Source organism: Ursus maritimus, unplaced genomic scaffold (genome assembly GCF_017311325.1).
Source record: "Ursus maritimus isolate PB19 unplaced genomic scaffold, ASM1731132v1 scaffold_3, whole genome shotgun sequence".
Lineage (NCBI taxonomy): Eukaryota > Metazoa > Chordata > Mammalia > Carnivora > Ursidae > Ursus > Ursus maritimus.
In genome coordinates this window covers 15,145,746-15,168,533 of record NW_024425563.1, presented here as the reverse complement: position 1 = coordinate 15,168,533, position 22,788 = coordinate 15,145,746, and the positions used below count along the sequence as shown (strand labels likewise).

The 22,788-nt window shown below is 39.5% G+C and overlaps 1 protein-coding gene across 1 annotated transcript in view; it reads right to left on the bottom strand.

The window, feature by feature from the left end:
* Positions 1 to 744: 744 nt before the first annotated feature.
* The window catches only part of SVOPL (SVOP like), a 71,789-nt gene continuing 49,745 nt past the window's right edge, over positions 745 to 22,788 (bottom strand). The window contains 1 exon segment of the mRNA XM_008697425.2: positions 745 to 3,067. Coding sequence (XP_008695647.2) covers positions 2,930 to 3,067 — 138 coding nt within the window. The 3' untranslated portion in view covers positions 745 to 2,929.

The following is a 22,788-nucleotide window of genomic DNA, read 5'->3' as shown; positions in this document are numbered from 1 at the left end:
AAATAGGGACACCCCCCCCCCCCGCGTCCCCCGGTTGTTGATTTGCAAACCCTGACTTCTACGTGCGCTTCTTGCCAGTAGATACAGCTTCCAAGACCACAATTCTTGGACAGGAAGTAGGCGTGCTGGAGGGGTGGGGCACTCTATTCTTTGAAACTTGAAGATCTTGTTTAAGTCTTGGGTCTCTCAGGGCTTGGGGATTTTGTGACGTTTTCCGTGTACTTTGTTGCACACGATTTTTCTTGCGGTTGCTAAGTGATCGCGTCAGTCTACCTTGTTCTGTGACCGTTTCCTTGCAGCGGGGTCTTAGATTTAGGTGGCAACCCGTGCTCAGCAACTTTGCATCTTTGGATTCCAAGGTTCCAGTTAGCAATGGCTCGTAATAGTCCAACTTGTGCCCATTTAGATTTTGTCGTGCCATGGGTTAGAGCAGTTCAAATTTCTTATTTCCCCAAGTCTCCCAGCGGTTTTGCAAAGGCTGTCCCTCAAGGCTTTAGGAGTTGCTGGCTGCTGCCACCCCTTGCAGACTCCCAGTATAATTGCTGTGGTTCCTTTCTGGGAACTATATTTTGTGTGTGTGTATATATACATATATATACATATATATATATAATGTAAAACTATATATATGTAGTTATATATAACTGTATATATTTCTAACACATAGTTTATTTAGATCAGAGAGCTGCACAGGAGAGAGCGAAGCTCAAAGCCTAGAGTAACTTACCCACGGCCCTTGGTTTTGATGAGCGGAACAGTGAACTCAAAGGGTTCAGCAGGCTTCTTGCCTGTGTGTCTTATTGTTCCACAGGCCATTAGCAGTCTGCTTCAGGTGCTCATCCTTGTTGACAAAACCAGTTAAATGACTTAGGTGACCCAAACAAACCTTATTTGACACTTTATGGAGCAGGCAATGTCCATTCCCAAGAGTCCAGAGAACTGCAAGCTGGGGCAGAAGGCAGGAAGCTTTTATAGGATAAAAAATAAGAGGCCCGAGTTGGCTTGGTGATTGGCACACTGAACACACTCTTTCTGGCCCAGTGGAACATTTACAGGGACATGAAGGTTATTTCAGTTTGCTGGAGCACCTGGGTGGCTCAGTCAGTTAAGTGTCTGACTCCTGATTCCGGCTCAGGTCATGATCTCAGAGTGAGGTGAGCCCTGCATTGGGTTTTGCAGGGAGTCTGCTTGAGATTCCCTCTCTCTCTGCCCCCAGCTCTTGCACTCTCTAAAAATAAATTTCAGTTTGCTGATAAGGCATTCTGGACAGGAGCTATTCCCTCTTGGGCCTAAAAATTTATTTCAACAAAACTATGGCCTGTTAGCCAAATTTAACCTCTGGCCTCCTTTCATACAGTCTAAGAGATAGTGTTTTTTTACATTTTTTTAGGCGGAAAGGGTGGTGGAGGTGTGGGATAGAGACCGTATTTAGCTCACAAAGTGAAATATTTACTGTCTGGCCCTTTACAGAGAAAGTTCCCTGACTTTTTAAGCCATTTGCACCTCTGGTTCAAATACGAATGATTTGCACCCGTATTGAAGCAGACATCTAAACCCTCTCATACACAGAGTTTCCTAATACCTAATACTTAATTGTAGTTGCAGTGAGTTCTTTTTCCACTGCAAAGTGCGGATGGGAGGAGTAGATGAACAAGCTGTGGGGTACCCAGTTTTAGAGGTGTTCACAGTAAGCCTAAATAGCAATAAAAGACTACATCTCAATGTAAAAGCCTTAGGTATTTTTTTTTCTACACCACACCTATCCTAGCAGAGTGGTACGCACAGGTGTGATGTCCTACGTGCAGACAGTTGCTCAACAAAGGGTAGGTAAGTAATTGCATCATGTAGGCAAGCTTGCTGCACTCTAATTTTTTATCACATCATGGGACTCAAAGTAATAAAATTAGAATAAAAACAGGATCTGGGAAGATTTGTTTATTCCCAGCTTTTTTGTGATTATAAGCAAGATTCATGCTAATTTAAGCATACTTTATAAATAAGCAATTTTCATCAATATGGAGGCCACAATTTAAATAAATGCAAATTTTAATTGTGAATTTGACAGTTTTGAAAGGCTTAATGATACAACCCCAAGTTCATGCCTTAGCTACCAAATTTCAGGCCAACTTTTGCTACAAACCTCATGGAAAAATACCAAGTACATATGCATTTTCTCTAAGAAACTCTTACCAGACTTGATGTCAAATGAGAAAAGCTACCTTTCCCCTACCCATCTCCCATAGAAACCTTTCTAATCTTCATATTTTTATAGAAGTTCTCTATAGTCTCCCAAGAACGACATCAATATAAAGTTTACCCACCTCTTTCTCATGTGCCTTATTTTTCAAAAATACATCATCAGTTTCTTAATTACCAAGTAGTATATAGAAATTAAGCCAAATTTTAAAAAATGTGCCGCAGCTCTTTGTAAAGATAAAATGCATTTTTCTTCTCTGGTAGACATTGGTTTACAGGTCTTCATTTAATTTGCTGGAATAAGAAGTGATTGAGTAGATCAATACATTTAATAAAAAGAAAGTCTATTCATCCTCAGTGTCTGGCACTCGAAACTAGTAATAGAAGATTTCTTAATAAACTTGTAAGGAATTAAGACTGTAGCATTTACCCTGTGTACCTGACAATGGCAATGGTAGCTTTATAGTTAATTCTAGTGTGATAAAGACATCATTCAGAAAAATCACACTACAAACATCTTCCTTCAGGAATTGAGCCAAGATTTAGTGAATACTTCACTACTTTACTTTAGTTTCAGTGCTGCTCAAAGTTACATGTAAGCAAAAATGGATACCTTTTTTTTTATTATTGGAACCCCTTAAACAAATACCATTGTGTTAGCACACACCTGGATGTCACATCTGCTTCAAAGTTTTCATGCTCCAAGTTCATTTCCTTTGGTAGTTGAGAATACTTAAGAAATTTCCGTATCACTTACCTGCAGGGCCCGTCCTTTTGTCTCAATGGGGAGAGTAAATGCAGAAATGGCACATACAACACAGACCGATGAGAAAAGACACAGGGCCCCCAGGAAAGATGCACTCATAAGAACCTGCAAGTCACAAGGAATGACTCAATCTATTGTGCCCCAGTCACTTCTAAAAGGATTTTTATGTCAAAGGCGAAATCATCTCTCTGCACACATGAATGAATGTCCTTTGCAGCCATTCTGTAAATTGTGCGTTCCTGACAGTTTAGGTCCATTACATGGGTGCAGCTACTGTAGGCATTTTGTAGACCCTGTGAGTTAGGACTGACATTAACACGTACTGGCCAGGTCAGACCTCTCTGGGCTACCACTCCTTGGGTATCCAGAGCAAACCAGTATCTAGGCAAGGTAAGAGATCTGGTTTTCCCGCACTTTCACACCAGTTTCGTTTGCTCAACTTCTGAATCTCATTTTATGCAGGACTCCCTCTGTCAGATATCCACTTGTCCCCCTTCAGTTCTGACAGGATGAATTAGGAGGAAGGTTTTTTGGGAGTTTTTTTTTTTGGAGATACAATCTAATGGTCTCTGAAAAGATAACCCACCTTATCTGTGTTCACGATGCTTCATGTGTGACAGTACTTTGTTTGGTGTCCACATTCAGAGTGGATTTCTGCCAGTTTATATACAACCTTTGGCCAAGACCATGCTCTGGGTAAACAGAGTGACTAAGGAAGAGCAAGGCTCTCTACAGTCACAGAATACTGCAATTTGGACAGACCTAGAAATTATCGGGTCTGGTCCAACCTAATGTTACAAATGAGCCTAAAGTAAGGGCTGAGTGATTACTTGTAGATCCCTCACACAATCTAGTGCTATTAAAACCACTTAGGTTCCCCTAAGATACACAGTTTGAGAGCCCATCCTGTGTATAAGGCCTGTTGCCTTCCAAAAGAGTAAATAATTCCACTTGCCATGCAAACAACCCATGATATTAATTTCCTAATTATTGTGTAGTTGACCTAGCAAGTATGAAGTATTATTTTCTAATTTATCTCCCAAAATAAGTTATAGTTTTCCCCAAAAAGGAATTTGGGAAACCAGTATCAGAAAAAGGAAAAAGTAGGAACCAAAAGAGACCAGGCAGTTGAACCATGACCACAGCATGCCATAGTTAAACACGTGTCTAGATACATCTACTAATCCTGCCTTTTCTGCCCTTTAAAACCATGATTCACACCACCCCCAGCCACAAATTCTAAGCTATTCCTACCTATCCTTTACAACAGATTTAAAGTCCTAGGTGGTGTGAGACCTGATGGTTTCAGTTTAGATTAGTTACATAACTGCTCTAATATCTAGGATCAGAGAGAGCAACTGCTGCCTCCCCCCCTTTTTTTTTTGGCTTCCCTACGGAGATACCGAGCCAGCTTCATAGCAGGGACTCTAGAAATGCAGTAGATGTTATGGGATATTCTTCCAGTAAGTTCCTTTCTGTCTAAGTTAACCAAAGTCAATTTCTATTGTTTGTAAGGAAGAACTCTATTGCCTGATTATAAAAATCATCTGAGAATTTTGTTACAACGTAGATTCCCAGGCCCTTCTTTGATTCACTGTATTCAGAAGATTGATCTGTTTCTCTCTACTTCTAAAAATCAGCCCAGACCAGGGACAAAGAGGGGCATTACACAACAATAAAAGGCTTAGCCACCCAGACACAATAATTCTCAAGGTTTACAAAGCTTCAAAATATATTCAGTAAAAACAAAGAAGATCTAGATAATTCCACATACAGTCGGAGAGTTCAGTACCCCTCTCTCAATAATTGATAGAAGAACTTTATATGCCATCAACCAATAGGCTCTAATGGACATTTATAGAACACGTAACCCAACAGCAGCAGAATATATGTTCCTCTCTACTGCCCATGGAACATTCACCAAGACAGACCATGTTCTGGGGGCATAAAATGAGCATTAAAAGGCACCTAGGGGTGCCTGGCTACCTCAGTCAGTAGAGCATGTGACTCTTGATCTCAGGGTTACAAGTCGAGCCCCACGTTGGGTGTACAGATTACTTAAATCTTTAAAAAATATATTTAAATCCTAGAATGTGTTCTAAAAGAATATCAAACTAGAAATAACAGATAAAAACAATGAAAATACAGAACATTAAATGTGTGGGACACAGCTGATAGGGACAAAAATTAACAAGAAATGTATAAGATGTATAAAGAAAATTATAACTAAAGAATATGTGAAATTGAATAAGTCTATTTAGTTCTTAGAAAAATGTATTGTGAAAGTATACTTCTCAAAATAGTCTGTAGTTCTAATGGATTCTCGGTCAAAATCCCAGTGGGATTTTTGAGTCAATTTTGGGGGAAAAACTGATTCTAAGGTTAATTTGAAAGAACTAATGTAAGAAAAATCAGGGAATTTCTGGAAACGTGCAGGTGAGAGAATCTGAGGGAAGTTATTAGCCTAAGTGGCAGTAAAGTTCTAGTCATTAGCAGTGTGATGCTATTGCCAAAATAGATCTGTAAAACATTGAATCGCAAACTAGATCTAAGTATGGAAATTGGGCTCATGATAACAGTGGCATGGAAAATGGACTGAGAGGAGCCAGACAAAAGGGTGATTGATGGCTTGGGAACAAACAGCTAGGCAGTGTTTTCTTGCTTTTTAAAGCTGAATTCTTACCTCAGGCCTTAAGCATAAACAAATTGTGAAAAGATCAAAGAATTTAATGTTTTAGATGAAACACAGAAAGCCTTTGAACTTGCAGTGTCTTATTTTTAGAAATAATGGATGCATGAATGATGAAGGCGAGTAAGCATGACACAAAACACTAAATTCTTAAGTGAAAATGCTTGGGAAATTGATGACATAATAATTTTAAATTTTGAATGCCAAAAAATTTGATAGTAAAATCAAAAGACAAACCACAAACATTGAAAAAATCTATAATAATGGCTAATGGCCTGTAGGAGAGTTGCTAATCAATAAATAAGCAATTTGCCAAAAAAAAAAAAAATACAAGTGTATAATAAACAGATGAAAGATGTTCAGCTTTAATAATGAACAAAGTACAAATTAAGATACAGTTTATTATCTACCATATCAAAAAAGACTAAAAACAAAAAGGTTACCATCCTTTTTGATGAAGAAGTTAAGAACACAGATGCTTGCTTAAGCATATGGGCACCTGGCTTTTGCAGTCAGTTAAAGCACCTGGACCCTAGGTTTCGGCTCAGGTCATCATCTCAGTGTCATGAGATCGAGCCCCACATGGGGCTCTGAGCCCCGAGTCAGGCTCCACACTCGGCACAGAGTCTGCTTGGGATTCTCCACCTCTCCCTCTGCCTCCGCCCCTCCCCTCATGTTTGCTCACTCCCTCTCTAAAAATGAATAAATCTTTTTTAAAAAGAAGTGTTAATATGTTATATCAAGGAGTGCATAATTTTTTTAGAGAAGACAATTTGACAAGATCCATCGTAATTTAAGATACATACACGTTTGACTTAAAAATTATCCAACAGACTTTTTCTACAAAATAATGCTTTTTCACTCAGACATATTCCATAGTCATTCCCACATCTCTCTGCCCTATTGCGGGGAGGGGAGGGTTCCCTAACCACCCTAGTTAGCAGAGCACCCCATCACTATCTCTCCTCTGTTTTCTATGTTTAGATAGCATTAATTATACTAACATATTAGTAAGCCATTTGTCCCTTGTCCATTCTCCCCTGGAATGTAACTTCAAAGAATGTGGGACCTTGATTTGTACGTTATAACATGAAAGATCTCAGTGCTATTGAATGGCGAATATAGTTGCCCATGTACAAAGGTGTAGTGTGCATGATGGTCTGTGTCCCATTGTTTGTAAAAGCAGAACACAGAAATGATTTATTCATCTACCAAGTAACAGCTAATTATGGCACATCCATGCAATGGAAATCCGTGCACTTACTTGAAAGAATGAGGTTAATGTACATGTACGAACATAAAAAGATGATTAATATGACAGCAGTTGCAATATGTAGATATGTGTGGAGAGATGGACAGTTTGTGTGTTTAATACAGGCCTAGCTACATGTATACTCACACAGATGTACATAAGTAGTATAAAGAAGAGTCGGACTCCATTTGATGACGCTGCCAGCCAGCCCTTAAGCCTCACCCTTCCCTCCTCTTCTTCTGCCCCAACTTCTGAACTGGTAAGAGAGCCTGGGTGCCAACAAAACATCCAAATGACACGAGTGGCTGCCCTAGCGTGGGAACCCTCACCCCGGCCACAATAAAACTCAGCCAATCTCCTTGCCTTGCCCTCAAGGTCAACTAGGATCTGCTTGAGAGGGCTGTCCTCTCCCAGGGACCTCAACTATGTAATTAAGTAAAAACCTTCTCATACCCCGTTGATGTGTGCATCTATCATCAGTCCGGACTTAACGATGCGAATATGCGGGTGGGGGTTGGGGGGCACTCCATCCTTCTCCACAGGTGACTATAACGTGGATACAGATAGATGTAGATAGATAACGCACATATTCATGGAAGTATGTGTATCTACATATATACATGCATCTATATAATAAACATATTACTGGTACATACATACCCAGAGAGACATACATAGAAAAGCATCTGGAAGAATATGCCCCAAACTATTAAGACATACAGTGGTTAGTTCTGGTGATAAAGAATTTTCACTTTCTCGGTTATGCATTTCTGTATTTGGAATTATATAACAAGCATATTTTGATCTTTAGAAAAATATCTAGGGGCACCTGGGTGGCTCAGTCAGTTAAGCATGTCCCTTCGGCTGAGGTCATGATCCCAGGGTCCTGGGATGGAGCCCCACAGTGGGCTCCCTGCTCAGCGGGGAGTCTGTTTCCCTCTGCCCCTCCCCCTGCTGTACACTCTCCCCCCCTCCCTCTCTCTCTCAAAATCTTTTAAAAATATATATATTTAAAAATGACTATAAGCCTTGTTAAAAAAGAAAAACCCCAAACTATACTTCCGACGCAAGAACTACCTGAGAAACTAGTGTTAAAAAATTAATAAAAGCAAGCCTAAATGAATAAGTTGCAAATCAGAAACAAATGGACTTGATAAATTATGAATTATAGTGGAAATACATAAATGTATGGAATTAAGAATGTAAAAGAGGAAATAATCACTAAAACAAAATGAAAAAAACCAGAGCATACTCCGAGTTCTGTAACAATAAATTTGCATAAATATTCAGTAAAAATGTTTCCTGACATTTACTCAAGAGAAGATTTTAAAAAAACCAAGAGAACCAAAACACCAGAATAACATGGTGGCCAAAAAATGCATCCTCGAAAGTGAAGAATTCAGGGAAAGAAAAGCTTCCGATTTCTTTTTTATGAAACCAGGACGACAGTGACTGCAAAACTTAACAAAAATAAAATACATACACACAAAACCCCAACTGCCCTCACGTGTGAGTGTTGATTCAAAAATTATAAATAAAATACCGGTATATAAAACCTAATGGTTCACTAACAAAGTAACACACTGTGGCTAACCAGCCCCTCACTGCTGTCACCTGCACCATGGCTGGGAGGTTTTCCTTGCCCACTCCTATTCCCTCTTGCATTCACTCTGCCAGCTGTTTCCCAACTAATCTCTTGCATGTGCAATTGTTAGCATCTGCTTTTTCAAGGACTCAAACTGACTCAAGCTATTTCAGTAAAATAGTTAGATACAAAATCAAGATAAAAAAAATTCAGAGGTGCCTAGCTGGCTCAGAAGAGTGTGTGACTCTTGATCTTGGGGTCATGAGTTCCAAGTCCTACACCGGGTGTAGAGATTACTTAAAAAATAAATTCATTTTCTATCTAGGGGGGAAAAAAAGCATTCACCAAATGTTTTGATGCCCACTACATGCCAGGTACTGGAGAAGGAGAAATAGAAAAATTAGCAAAACATGCCCATGTCCTTGTCCTCACAGGGCTTCAAGTACTGGAAGAGAGATTTTTGAATACCCTGGCACACAAACCAGCAACTACAGTCTGGTAATCAACATGAAGGAAAAGTTCAACGTGGCACAAGAGCTCACACCAAGGAGACTGGGCTTAGATTAAGGCATCAGGAGGACTTCCCTGAGCAGAGAATTAATCATAGCTAACTGGAGATGGAGACGGGGTCAAAGGGGAGAGGGTTTCCAGTCCAAGGGAAAAGCAAGTGAGAATCCCAGAAGGAAGTACCTGGGGTAATCAACTACAAGAACCAGGCTGCTTATAACACATAAATGGGTAAGAGCACAAGGTGGGAGCCTCATTGCTGGAGCCCTACAAACCAAGTTGAGAATTAGGGTTTTCACCTACAAGGAAGGGCAAGGGCAAGACAACCAAGGATTATAAGCATGACAACAACATAGATCTGCATGGATACAGGGAGGAGGAGAAGTCGAAGGAGAATAAGAGCTTGCCGAAGCAAAGTCCTCAGGATGTTCTCCTGACAGCCCAGTGAGAGGCAAGGGTAAATTGAACCAGAGTGGTGCCAGTGGTGAGAAAGGAGGGGAGGTGGATGATGCAGGACCTACACTTAAATCTGTGTGGTTGGGGACTGAATAGGATGAGGAGGGAGAAGAGTGGAGGACAACCCTAGGTTGGATAGTGATGCCATTCACTGATGGGAACTGTGCAAGAGGAATGGGTCCGGGGAAAGTACAATATTGAACATGTTGAATTTAAGATGATTTTGAGACATTTGAGTGGAAATGCCAAGGAGGTAACTAGACACATGAATCTGGAACTAAATAAGGCCTAGTCCAGAGATACAAAGTTGAGAGTTGTGAGCATATGATGGGTAATTAAAATCATAAAAATGGATGAAATCACCTACATGAAGACTAATGTATAAAAAAATGAGAGTCTAAAATTGAGCACTAAGAATCCCCAACAATAGAAAAAAAGGAGAGGAAGATAAACCACAAGGTGATGGAGAAGGAACAGCCAGAGATGCAGGAGGAAACCCACAAGTAAGCCAGGTGACGGATGCCCCGGGGAGGTGATAGGAAGTGAGGACATGACCACCAGTCCTTACAGTAAGGGAGAGGTCGACATGAGAGATTAAAACAAGGTTTAGATGTAGAGGCATGGAGGTCCTCAGAGATGCCATCAAGCATCATTTTGATGGAGGGGGGATGGCTGCATCTAGGTTTGGGGGGTGGAGGAGTCAGCTGGGGGGAAGAAGTGAGGACGTGTGGGAAAGGAACCTGGTTAAGTAGTTGGGCTGGGGAGAAAGGAAAGTCAATGGGGGTGAGTTTACCACTTGTAAGCTATGGAATCTTAAGCACATGAAAACGTTGACTGTAAGGGTTCCACCTGGAAGGATGGATTGAAATCACAAGACAAATGTGATTATAAATCTGAAAAACTCAAAAGGTTCAGATGAAAAACCATCAGGAATGAGGAATGAGTTCGATAAGCTGGATGGCTGTTGGCAAATCAACAGCCCAACACTCACTAGCCTTTCCAAATACAGCCCACTCAGACTGTGAGACTAGAATTTATAATGAAAAAAAAAAATCTATTCACAACAACAATGAAAAGCCTTAAAATGCCTAAGAATAGACTTAACAACATACTCAGGATCTCTTAGAAGAAAACAGTAAAATGTCAGCAAAGAGCACAGAACACACATCGAACAATTGGAGACAAACTCTGCTCGTAGGAAGATAATACTAGGAAAAAAAGTCACCTTTTCCTAAATAAACGGACACAACGAATTAATAATTAAAATCTTAATAGGATTGGGGCAGACAGATGGGAGGCTCTGAGGCTTATCTGAGAAAGAAGAACAATGAGGTGGGGCTTAGGCAGCCAGTTTTGAAAATGTACTATAAATATCATTCAACTAAAGAGAAAAATATGACAATGACGAAACCAGACAGATCAATGGACTAAAATAGCGAGGCTAGAAATAGACCAAGTAATTGTGGAAATGTAAGCAAACACATTTCTAACCCAGGAATAAAAAATGGGTTATTAAATCAAGTGTGTAGGGACCACTGGCCCATCAGTTAAGAAATCACATTAGGCTTTCTACTTCAGTATTCCAATGGCCTGGAAGAGGACAGATCAGAGATTTCTGGGTCAGAATCTGGGATGCATTAACTTCGTGAAGGTTAAGTTGTATACTTGGGATTTTTATGCTTCTTTATGTTATACTTCAATAAAACGCTGGTATATCCTCTCCCCCCAAAAAAGAGAAGGCCACAAAGGACTGAAGAAGGAGGTAGTATTTCCATAATCCGAATCAGACCTCAGAAATTGTAAAGAGAACATTGACAAACATGAGTGTCTATGGACTTACAGTTTCTGTACAAAGCAAGGAGAACAGTGAAAGACAGATGGAAAATTGGGGGAATATTTGCAATATGTCAGAAAAATGGTTGAAATCCTGTATACATACGAAGGATTCTCACAAATCAGTGTTTTAAAGACTGAATTGAAAAATGGGAAGGACCCTGAATGGACACACTAAAAAAGATAAAATACCCAATTAAAATGTGAAAAGAACATTCAGTTTCATTACTCACCAAAGAAAGACTAATGACAATGACAAAGAGATAGCATTTGTTGCCAGTGAGATTTGCAAATACAACAAAGACTAACAAAACCAGTTGACAAATATGTGAAGCAGCAGGACCTTCCTCGCTGGTACAACCTTCCCAAAAAGAGTATTAGCACAATGTATCAAAATGGAAAATGAGCAGACCCCTTGACCTCCCTACCAATCCAATTTCTAGGAATTTATCCTAAAGAGATAATTGCATAGTTGGATAAAAATGTAAGTGCAAGGATGCTCATTACTGTTATTTATGATAGAAAAATATCAAGTAGTCTAGACATTTAATACAAAACTGACAAAGTAACTGAAAAGTTACTTTGGAGTATACATACAAGGATGTATTTTTCAGCATGAATGGAGGGCTTGACTTTTATTGATAGGAAAAACGTCTGCAGCGTATTGTTGCATGAGGAAAGCAGGCTATAAAAAGCATTAAAGTTTCTGTTCCAGGTGGCAACATAGGAGGGTCTTAAACTCACCTCCTTTCATTCACAGACTGAATCTACAGCTATATATGAAATAATTTCCTCTGAAAGAAATCCAAAAACCAGCTGAGCAACTCCTACAGATAGATAGGGCAAACAAGAAAAATCTCAAATCAAAACAGTACGAGAGGCTGAGACACAGTCTTGCCCTAAACCGCACTCCTGCTGCAGCGATCACAAGCAGGAAGGAGCTTAGCACTCCAAGCTACTCCCTGAGGAGCTATGGGTTCGAATCCCACATCTGACACCCAACTTCTAAGACGTGCACCTGAGAGATGAGCTCCCCCCAACATCTAGCTTTGAAAACCAATGGGTTTGTATCCATGAGATCCTCACAGCCACAGAAACAGAAACAGCTCTTAAAGGGCTCACATGAACTCACTTTGCCAGCTACTACCCCTCCCAACCCCTTATATACGGCCCTCCCCAGCCAGGGCCCAGTGCAGAGACAGCCCAGTGAAACACAACACAGTCTTTTTATGAAAGAGGCCTATTTGCTTCTCTTAAAGCATTGCCCTAGTAGGGAAGCATCTGCTTGAAGACACAACTAGGAATCTACTGACATACCCTCCAAAGATGGCAGCCAGCAGGTCCCAACTCTACACTCTCCCTCAGCCTTGCTCCAGGTATCTGGTATCTCCAAGCAAGGAACTTGTGCACATGTCTGATGCCCTAGTTTTTGTGGCTACTACTGCGGGGACACCTCCTGATCACCTGGCTCTGACGGCCAGCAGGGCTGACGTCCCACAGGGCTGCAACAAAGAATTCTTAACCAGCTACACTGCAGGAACAGCAGTGGAGAGCCAGCAGACTGAAACTCCATCCTCCTGGAAAAGAGGGCTATTAGCTTCTCTTCACAGCTTCAGCATGAAGGTAGGCTCCTAGGGGCCAACTGTGATCCTCTCCAGATACTTCAGGGGGTGGGTGCTATCTTCTCCCTCTCCCTCTCCCTCTGGCTCACTCCAGGTCACCAGTATCTCCTGATGCTTAAACATATGTCTGCTCAGCCAGGGGGCACCCCTGGATCACCTGGTTCTGGTGGCCAACAGAACTTATATTCATGGGTCCCATCGGACTGCAACCAACAGAAACAGTTCTGAACTGGCTCTCTGCCCCCCGCCCCCACCCAGGGCACAGCGCAACACAGCAGACTGAAACACAATTCCAGTCTTTCTGTGAAAGAGGCCTATTCATTTGTCTTCAAGCTGTGGCCTGGTGGGCAGGCTTCTACTTCAACAAACATTTAGGGGCTGACGACAATACTCTCCAGAGATGGAGACCAGCAGACGCAAGCTTCACCCTCGCCCTGCGCCCCACTGCAAAAGTAGTAAAAGCCACTATAGCAATTTGTTCATGGATACTCAACATAAAAAGACGTTAACTGGGACACCAAAAACAGAATGTGGAGGGGAGTAAAAAATGTATAGCCTGCGAATGAGTTCAAATTTAAATTGTTATCAAATTAAACTCTTAGGTTCATTGATCTTTTCTATTGTTTTCTTAGTCTATTTCCATTTTGACCTTTGTTATTTCCTTCCTTCTACTAACTTTCTGGTATATCTGTAAGAAGACTTACATAAGCCTCATAAGCCACAAAGCAAGGACCTAGAGTAGATAGACAAAAGATAAAGAATCCAAGCCTACCACTACAGATAATGATCAAATCACAAAGGGAGAGCAAGAGAAGAAGAAGGAACAAAGCCAGAAAACAATAAATGAAATGGCAATAAACGCATACACATCAATCATTACTTTAAATGCATGGATAAGAAAACAAGACCCCTCTGTATGTTGTCTAAAAGAGACTCATTTCAGATGTAAAGACACACACACAAACTCAAAGTGAAGGGATGGAAAAAGATATTCCATGAAAATAGAAACAAAAAGAAAGCTGTGGGACCTATATTTTATCGGACAAAATAGACTAAGAAAAAGACTATGATAAGAGACAAGGAGACATAATCACATAACAATAAAGGGATCAATCCAACAAAAGGATGTAACATTTGTAAACATTTACACACTACCTACCGTAGGAGCACCTAAATATACAAAGTAATAACAGACCAAAGGATGAAACAGACAGCAATCCAATAATAGCAGGAGACTTTAAAACCCCATTTTCAATGATGGATAGATTGTCTAGACAAAAAATCAATAAGGAAATATTGGCCTTAAATGACACATTAGACCAGATGAACTTAACATATATGCAGAAGATTCCATCCAAAAGCACAGAATACATGTTTTTCTCAAGCATACATGGAATATTCTCCAGGAGAGAGAATGCGTTAAGCCACAAAACAGGTCTTAATAAATTTAAGAAGATTGCAATCCTATCAAGCACCTTCTCCAACCCAAATAGTATAAAACTAGAAATCAATTACAAGAAGAAAATTTGAAAATTTACAAATACGTTGAGATTGAACAACACGCTACTGAACAGCCAACAGGTCAAAGAACAAATCAAAGGAGAAATAAAAAAAGTACCTTGAGACAAATGAAAATGGAAATACAACATACCAAAACTCATGGTTACAGCAAAAGCAGTTCTAAGAAGGAAGTTAATAGTGATAAATGCCTACATCAAGAAACAAGAAAGGTCTCAACTAAGAAACTTAACTTTATACCTCAAGGAACTAGAAAAAAGAACAAACCAAAGCCAACGTTAGTAGAAGGAAGGAAATAACAAAGATCAAAGTGGAAATAAATGAAACAGAAACTAAAAAGACAGGGCGCCTGGGTGGCTCAGTCGGTTAAGCATCTGCCTTCGGCTCAGGTTATGATCCCAGAGTCTTGGGATCGAGTCCAGCATTGGGCTCCCCGCTCAGCGGGGAGCCTGCTTCTCCCTCTGCCTGCCACGCCTTCTGCTTGTGCGCATGCGCACTCACACTCTGACAAATCTTAAAAAAAAAAAAAACTATAAAGACAATAGAAAAGATCAATGAAACTAAGAGCAATTAAAAAAAATTGACAAACTTTTAGCTAGACTCACCAAGAAAAGAAGAAAGAAGGTTCAAATTAAATCAGAAATGAAAGAGGAAATGTTACAAATAAAATCTTTTTTTAAAAGGTGGGGGGGGGGGGGGGGGGGGCGGTGCCTGCATGGCTCAGTCAGTTAAGCATCTGCCTTCAGCTCAGGTCATGATCTCAGGGTCCTGGGATCAAACCCCGAGCTGGCTTAGGGAGAAGCAGGCTCCCTGCTTCTCCCTTTCCCTCTGCTGCCACCGTGCCTGTGCTCTTTCCCTCTCTGTCAAATAAATAAATAAAATCTTAAAAAAAAAAAAGAGGAAATGTTATAATTGATACCACAGAAATACAGATGATCATGAGACTACTATGAACAATTATATGCCAACAACTTGGATAACCTAGAAGAAATGGATAAATTCCTACATACGATCTACTAAGACTGAATCATGAAGAAGTACAAATCTGAACAGACCAAATACTAGTAAGGAGATTGAATCAATAATCAAAAAATTTCCAGCAAACCAAAGTCAAGGACCAGACAACTTCACTGGTGAATTCTACCAAACATTTAAAGAATACCAATCCTTAAATTCCTTCAAGACACAGAAGAAGAGGGAACATTTCCAACTCATTTTACAAGGCCAGCATTACCCTGATACCAGAACCAGACAAGGATGTCCCAAAAAAAGAAAACAATAGGCCAATACCTCTGATGGACATAGATCCAAAAATCCTCAACAAAATATTAACAAACCAAATTCAATAATATGTTTAAAAGATCACACATTATAATCAAGCGATACTTACGCTAGGGATGCAGGGATGGTTTAACATCCACAAACCAATGTGATAATACTACGTTAAACAAAATGAACAATAAAAATCCTGATCATCTCAAAAGACGTATAAAAAGCATTTGACAAAATTCAACATCCATTTACGATAAACTCTCAACAAAGGGAGTAGAACAGAAACAAACTTCTACATAATAAATCCTGTATTTGACAAGCTTGCAACTAACATTATACTCAAAAGCTAAAAAGCTTTTCCTTTCAGATCAGGAATAAGACAAAGATACCAACTCTCCCCATTTTTATTCAACACAGTATTGGAAATCCTAGGCAGAGCAATTAAGCTTTAAGAAATGAAATAACAAATTTAAAATCTTTGTTGTACACCTAGGTTGATATTGAAAGTAACACTCCAAAGGCTCATGCATTTCTAAAATGGGGGGGGGGGGCGGCAGGGATGGGGATCCTTAGGCATCTTTTGTTTTCAACATTAGCCTTCACAGAAATGCTTTGTAGTTATATCTAATATTTTTATTTATGTTATGTTGGTCACCATACAGTACATCCTTAGTTTTTGATGTAGTGATCCATGATTCATTGTTTGCGTATAACACCCAGTGCTCCATGCAGTACGTGCCCTCCTTAATACCCATCACCGGCCTAGCCCAATCCCCCACTGCCCTCCCCTCTGAAACTCAGTTTGTTTCCCAGAGTCCATAGTCTCTCATGGTTCATTTCCCCCTTTCCCCCCCTTCATTTTTCCCTTCCTTCTCCTAATGTCCTCCGTGCTATTCCTTATGTTCCACATACAGGTGAAACCATATGATAATTGTCTTTTTTTTTTAATAAAGATTTTATTTATTTATTTGACAGAGAGAGAGACAGGCAGCAAGAGAGGGAACACAAGTAGGGAGAGTGGGAGAGGAAGAAGCAGGCTTCCAGCAGAAAAGCCCTACGTGGGGCTCAATCTCAGAACTCCAGGATCACTCCCTGAGCCGAAGGCAGACACTTAATGACTGAGCCACCCAGGCACCCCTCTTTCTCTGCTTGACTTCTTTCACTTAGTATAATCCCCTCGAGTTCCATCCATGTCGATGCAAATGGAGGGTATTCATCCTTTCTGATGGCTAATATTCCATTGTATATGTGGACCACGTCTTCTCTATCCATTTCTCTGTTGAAGGGCATCTCAGCTCCTTCCACAGTTTGGCTATTGTGAACATTGCTGCTATGAACATTGGGGTGCATATGGCCCTTCTCTTCACTACGTCTGTATCTTTGGGGTAAATATGCAGTGTGTAATTGCTGGGTCATAAGATACTTCCATTTTTAACTTTTTGAGGAACCTCCATACTATTTTCCAAAGTGGCTGTACCAACTTGTATTCCCACCAACAGTGTAAGAGGGATCCCCTTTCTCCACATCCTATCCAACATTTGTTTCCTGCCTTGTCAATTTTTGCCATTCTAACTGGCATAAGGTGGTATCTCAATGTGGTTTTGATTTGAATTTCCCTGATGGCTAATGATGTTGAACATTTGTTCATGTGTCAGCCATTTGTGTGTCTTCTTTGGGGAAGTGTCTGTTCATAACTTCTGCCCATTTTTTAACTTGATCATTTGTTTCTTTGGGTGTTGAGTTTGAGAAGTTCTTTATAGATCTTGGATACCAGTCTTTTATCTGTAGTGTCATTTGCAAATTTCTTCTCCCATTCCATGGGTTGCCTCTTTGTTTTGATGACTGTTTCCTTGGCTGTGCAGAAGCTTTTTGTCTTGATGAAGTCCCAAAAGTTCATTTTTTCTTTTGTTTCTCTTGCCTTTGGAAATGTGTCATGAAAGAAGTTGCTGTGGCCAATGTCGAAGAGGTTACAGCTTATGTTCTCCTCTATGATTTTGATGGATTCCTGTCTCACATCGAGGTCTTTCATCCATTTGGAGTTTATATTTGTGTATGGTGTGAGAGAGTGGTCAAGTTTCATTCTTCTGTATATAGCTGTCCAATTTTCCCAACACCATGTATTGAAGAGACTGTCTTTTTTCCACTGGATGTTTTTTCCTGCTTTGTCAAGGATTAGTTGACCACAGAGTCAAGGGTCCATTTCTGGAGTCTGTATTCTGTTCCATCGATCCATGTGTCTGTTTTTGTGCCAGTACCATGCTGTCTTGGTGATCATAGCTTTGTAATATAGCTTGAAATCAGGCAACATGATGGCCCCAGCTTTGTTTTTCTTTTTCAACATTTCCTGGGCCATTCAGGGTCTTTTCTGGTTCCATACAAATTTTAGGATTGTTTGTTCCAGTACTCTGAAAAATGCCATTGGTATTTTGATCTGGATAGCACTGAAAGTGTAGATTGCTCTGGGCAGCATAGACATTTTAACAATGTTTATTCTTCTGATCCATGAGCATGGAATATTTTTCCATCTTTTTGTGTCTTCTTCAATTTCTTTCATAAGTGTTATTTTCTAGAGTATAGATCCTTTACCTCTTTGGTTAGGTTTATTCCAAGGTATCTTATGGTTTTTGGTGCTATTGTAAATGGAATTGATTCCCTAATTTCTCTTTCTACAGTTACATTCCTATATACCTATAGGTGTCTAGGAAAGCGACTGATTTCTGTGCATAGATTTTGTATCCTCATATTACTGAATTGCTGCATGAGTTCTAGTAATCTGTGGGTGGAGTCTTTTGGGTTTGCCACAGTATGTCATCTGTGTTGAATAATAGTGGCTAGAGTGGGTATCCTTGTCATGTTCCTGATTTTAAGGGGAAAAGCCTTTTCCCCATTGAGGATGATATTTGCTGTGGGCTTTTCATAGATGGTTTTTATGAAATTGAGGAATATTCCCTCTATTCCTACACTCTGAAGAGTTTTAATCAGAAAGGATGCTGTATTTTGGCAAATGCTTTTTCTGCATCAATTGAGAGGACCATATGGTTCTTGTCTCTTATTAATGTGATCTACCACATTGATTTGTGGATGTTGAACCATCCTTGCAGCCCAGGAATAAATCCCGCCTGGTCATGATGGATAATCCTTTTAATGTACTGTTGGATTCTATTGCCTAGGATCTTGTTGAGAATTTTGGTGTCCATATTCATCAGGGATATCGGTCTGTTATTCTCCTTTTTGATGGGGTCTTTGCCTGGTTTTGGGATCAAGGTAATACTGGCCTCATAGAATGAGTTTGGAAGTTTTCCTTCCGTTTCTATTTTTTAAAACGGCTTCAGGAGAATAGGAATAATTTCTTCTTTGAATGTTTGGTAGAATTCCTCTGGGAATCCGTCAGGCCCTGGACTCTTGTTTTTTGGGTGGTTTTTGATCACTGCTTCAATTTCCTTACTGGCTATTGGTCAGTTCAGATTGTCAATTTCTTCCCGTTTCAGTCTTGGTAGTTTTATTGTATTTTGTTCAAAATCAATTTTTATAAAATTCTAGTCAAAATATTCAATTAAAAGGGCCAGAAAAATAATCCTATGATGCTTATAGCTAATTGATTAAAAACAATGCTTGCAAGCAGCAAGACATACAAATTTAATCCAGAAAAGCAAGGTTAAGTTAAACTAAACAGTGAAAGCTCAAATAATACACTGGACTCAATTTTGGTAATGTACTTTGAAGCATCTTGAATTGTAGAATTATTTAGGGTTGCTATTTTTAATTGGATACATTTATATTACCCTAATGGAACACAATTGAGAACATCTGAATATTACATCTAAATGTGTGTGTGTGTGTGTGTGTGTGTGTGTGTGTACACATAATAAAATACTCAGCCATAAAAATCTTGCCATTTGTGACAACATGGATGGAACTAGAGTACTGTGCTAAGTTGGAGAAAGACATGTACGGCGTGATTTCATTTATATGTGGAATCTAAAAAGTAACAAGAGAATCTAGACTTACAGAACAGATTAGTGGTTGCTAGAAGGGAGTAGAATTTGGGGGTAAACCGGATGAAGGAGATTAAGAAGTACAAACTTCCAATTATAAAACAAGGCATGGGGATCTAATATACAGCATGGGGAATATTAATCATTTTGTAAGGTGACAAATTGTAACTAGACTTATTGTGGTGACTGGCAATATACACAAATGTCAATTCATAATGTTATACCTCAAATTTAAAAACTCACACAAAAAAATGAAGGCATCAAAATATGAAAGCAAGATGCAAAACTGTCCCTGTTTGCAGAAACATGATCTGATCTACAGAAAATGTTAAAGATGCCACCCAAAACTGCTGGAATAAATGAATTCAGTGAAGTTGCAGGATACAAAATCAATATATAAAAATATGTTGTGTTTCTATTCACTACTAACAGACTTTTAAGAAAAATTAAGATAATGACCCCATTTATAATCGCATTGAAAAAATACCTAGGAATGAATTTAACCAAGGAGGTGAATTATGAGACACTGATGAAAGAAATTGAAGTTATAAATAAATGGAAAGATATTCCATGCTCATGAATTGGAAGAATTAACATTTTTAAATGTCCACACTGCCCAAAGTAATCTACAGATTCAGTACAATCCCTAAAAAAATTCAAATGGAAATTTTTTTCACAGAAATAGAACAATCCTAAAACTTGGATATCTTTTATAAAACCATAAAAGATCCTAAATAGCAAAAGCAATCTTAAGAAAAGCAAAGCTGGAGGCATCATCATATTTGCTGATTTCAAACTATATTACAAAGCTATAAGAATCGAGACAGTATGGTATTGGCATAAGAACAGGAACACAGATCAATAAAACAGAATAGAGAGCCCAGAAATAAACCCATGTATATGTAGTCAATTAATTTACAGCAAAGGAGCCAAGAATATATAATGGAGAAAGGAGAGTCTCTTCAATAAGGTGTTGGGGAAATTGGACTACTATCTTAAATCATACATAAATATCAACTCAAAATTGATAAAAGGCTTCAACATTAAGACCCCAAATCATAAAACTCCTAGAAGAAACCAGAGGCAGACTTGATGATTTCTTTGGACTTGATACCAAGAGGAAAGGAAACAAAATCAAAAATAACAAGTGGGACTACAAACTAAAAACCTTCTGCACAGCAAAGGAAAACCATCAACAAAATGAAAAGACAACCGACAGAAGGGGAGAAAATATTTTTAAATCATGTATTCGGTAAGGGGCTAATATCCAAAATATATAAGGAATTCATACAACTCCGTACCAAAACAAAACAAAAACCCTAAAAAATCTCATTGAAAAATGGGTAGAGGAACTGTATTTTTCAAGGACACTCGGTTGGCCAATAGGTGCACGAAAACATACTCAACATCAGTCATCATCAGGAACATGCAAATCACAATTTCAATGAGCTATCACCTCACACCTGTCTGGATGGCTATTATCAAAAAGACAAGTAATGAGGGGTTGGCAATGATATGGAGAAACGGGAACACCTGTTTCCTGTTGGTGGGAATGTAAGTTGGGATAGCCACTATGAAAACCAGCAGAGAGGTTCCTCAAAACAGGAAAAATAGAACCATGCTGTTATCCAGCAATTCCACTTCTGGGTATTTATCTGAAAGAACTGAAAACACAAATTTGAAGAAAAACATATACTCCCTTGCACATTGAAGCATTATTTACAATAGCCAAGACATGGAAACAACACATGTCCATTGATGGATGAATGGACATAAAGAGTACAGTATACGGAGACAGTGGAACATTATTCAGCCAAAGAAGAAATCCCGGCAGTTGTGACAGCAGGGATGGACCCTGAGGGCATTATGTTAAGTGAAATAAGCCGGACAGAAAAAGACAAATACCATATGATGTCACTTACGCACGGAATCTGAAAAAAAACAAACCCAAACTCACAGACACGGAGAACAGATTGGTGGTGGCCAGAAGCAGGGGGTCTGGGGGGAGGGGCGTGTGCAAAATGGGTGAAGGGTATCAAAAGGTACCAACTTCCAGTTATAAAATAATTCCTGAGGATACAATGTACGGCATGGTGACTGTACTAATACTCTATTGTATGTACAAAAGTAGCTGAGAGAATCTTAATTCTCATCACAAGAAAAATTTGTGATGGATATTAACTACGATGATTATGGTGATCATTTAATACACACATATCTCCAATCATTACTTTATACACCAGAAACGAGCATGTTATGTGTCAATTATATCTCGATTCTAAAAAGTATATGAATTACCACATTTGGGTACAATGAATATACATGTTCATACATACATACAGTTAGAGATAGTGAAAGAGCTTCATTAAAGTATTTGTGTTTGTGGGACACCTGGGTGGCTCAGTCAGTTAAGCACCCAGCTCTTGATTTTGGCTCGGGTCATGATCTCAGCGTTGTGAGATCGAGCCCCACATCAGACTCCAGGCTCAATGGGAGTCTGCCCCTGCCTCTCTCTCACGCTGTCTCTCTGCCCCTCTCCCAGCTTATACTCTCTCTTAAATAAGTCTTAAAAATAAATTTAAAAAATTTATATGTTATCTTAGATAAAATATTAGGTAGTGAAGTTGTAATTCAGATTTGTAATTTTGTGTTTTTAGTGTAGAACAAAATCACATGGAAACCAAATTACTGAAAATGCAATAAACACAAGCCTATTTATGACCCACAAAACATAAAGACCCTTTCCTAGACCAAACTCTAGCCAGACTGCTCTATGCCTCCTCTCACCGGGACCCCAACCTTGGTCTGTAAAAGACCGGAACAAACACTAGTCCTGTTTCTCACAGCTGAAGGCCACATCCCCAAGATCACCCTCAGTTCCCTTTCATGGGCCTGCATGAGAAACTCAAGTCTGTCCCCCAAATTTACTGTTCGTTCCCGTCAACACCTAAAGATAGGACCTTTGTCTGGGTTTCACATGGGCCAAACCCCTCCTTTCCACTTTTTATAATTTTTCACTTCCCTCACTCTACTAGCCCACCCCCCGCTTTCTCCCTGTAAAACGCCAAAGCTGAATTGTTTGCCCTGGGCTCTTTTT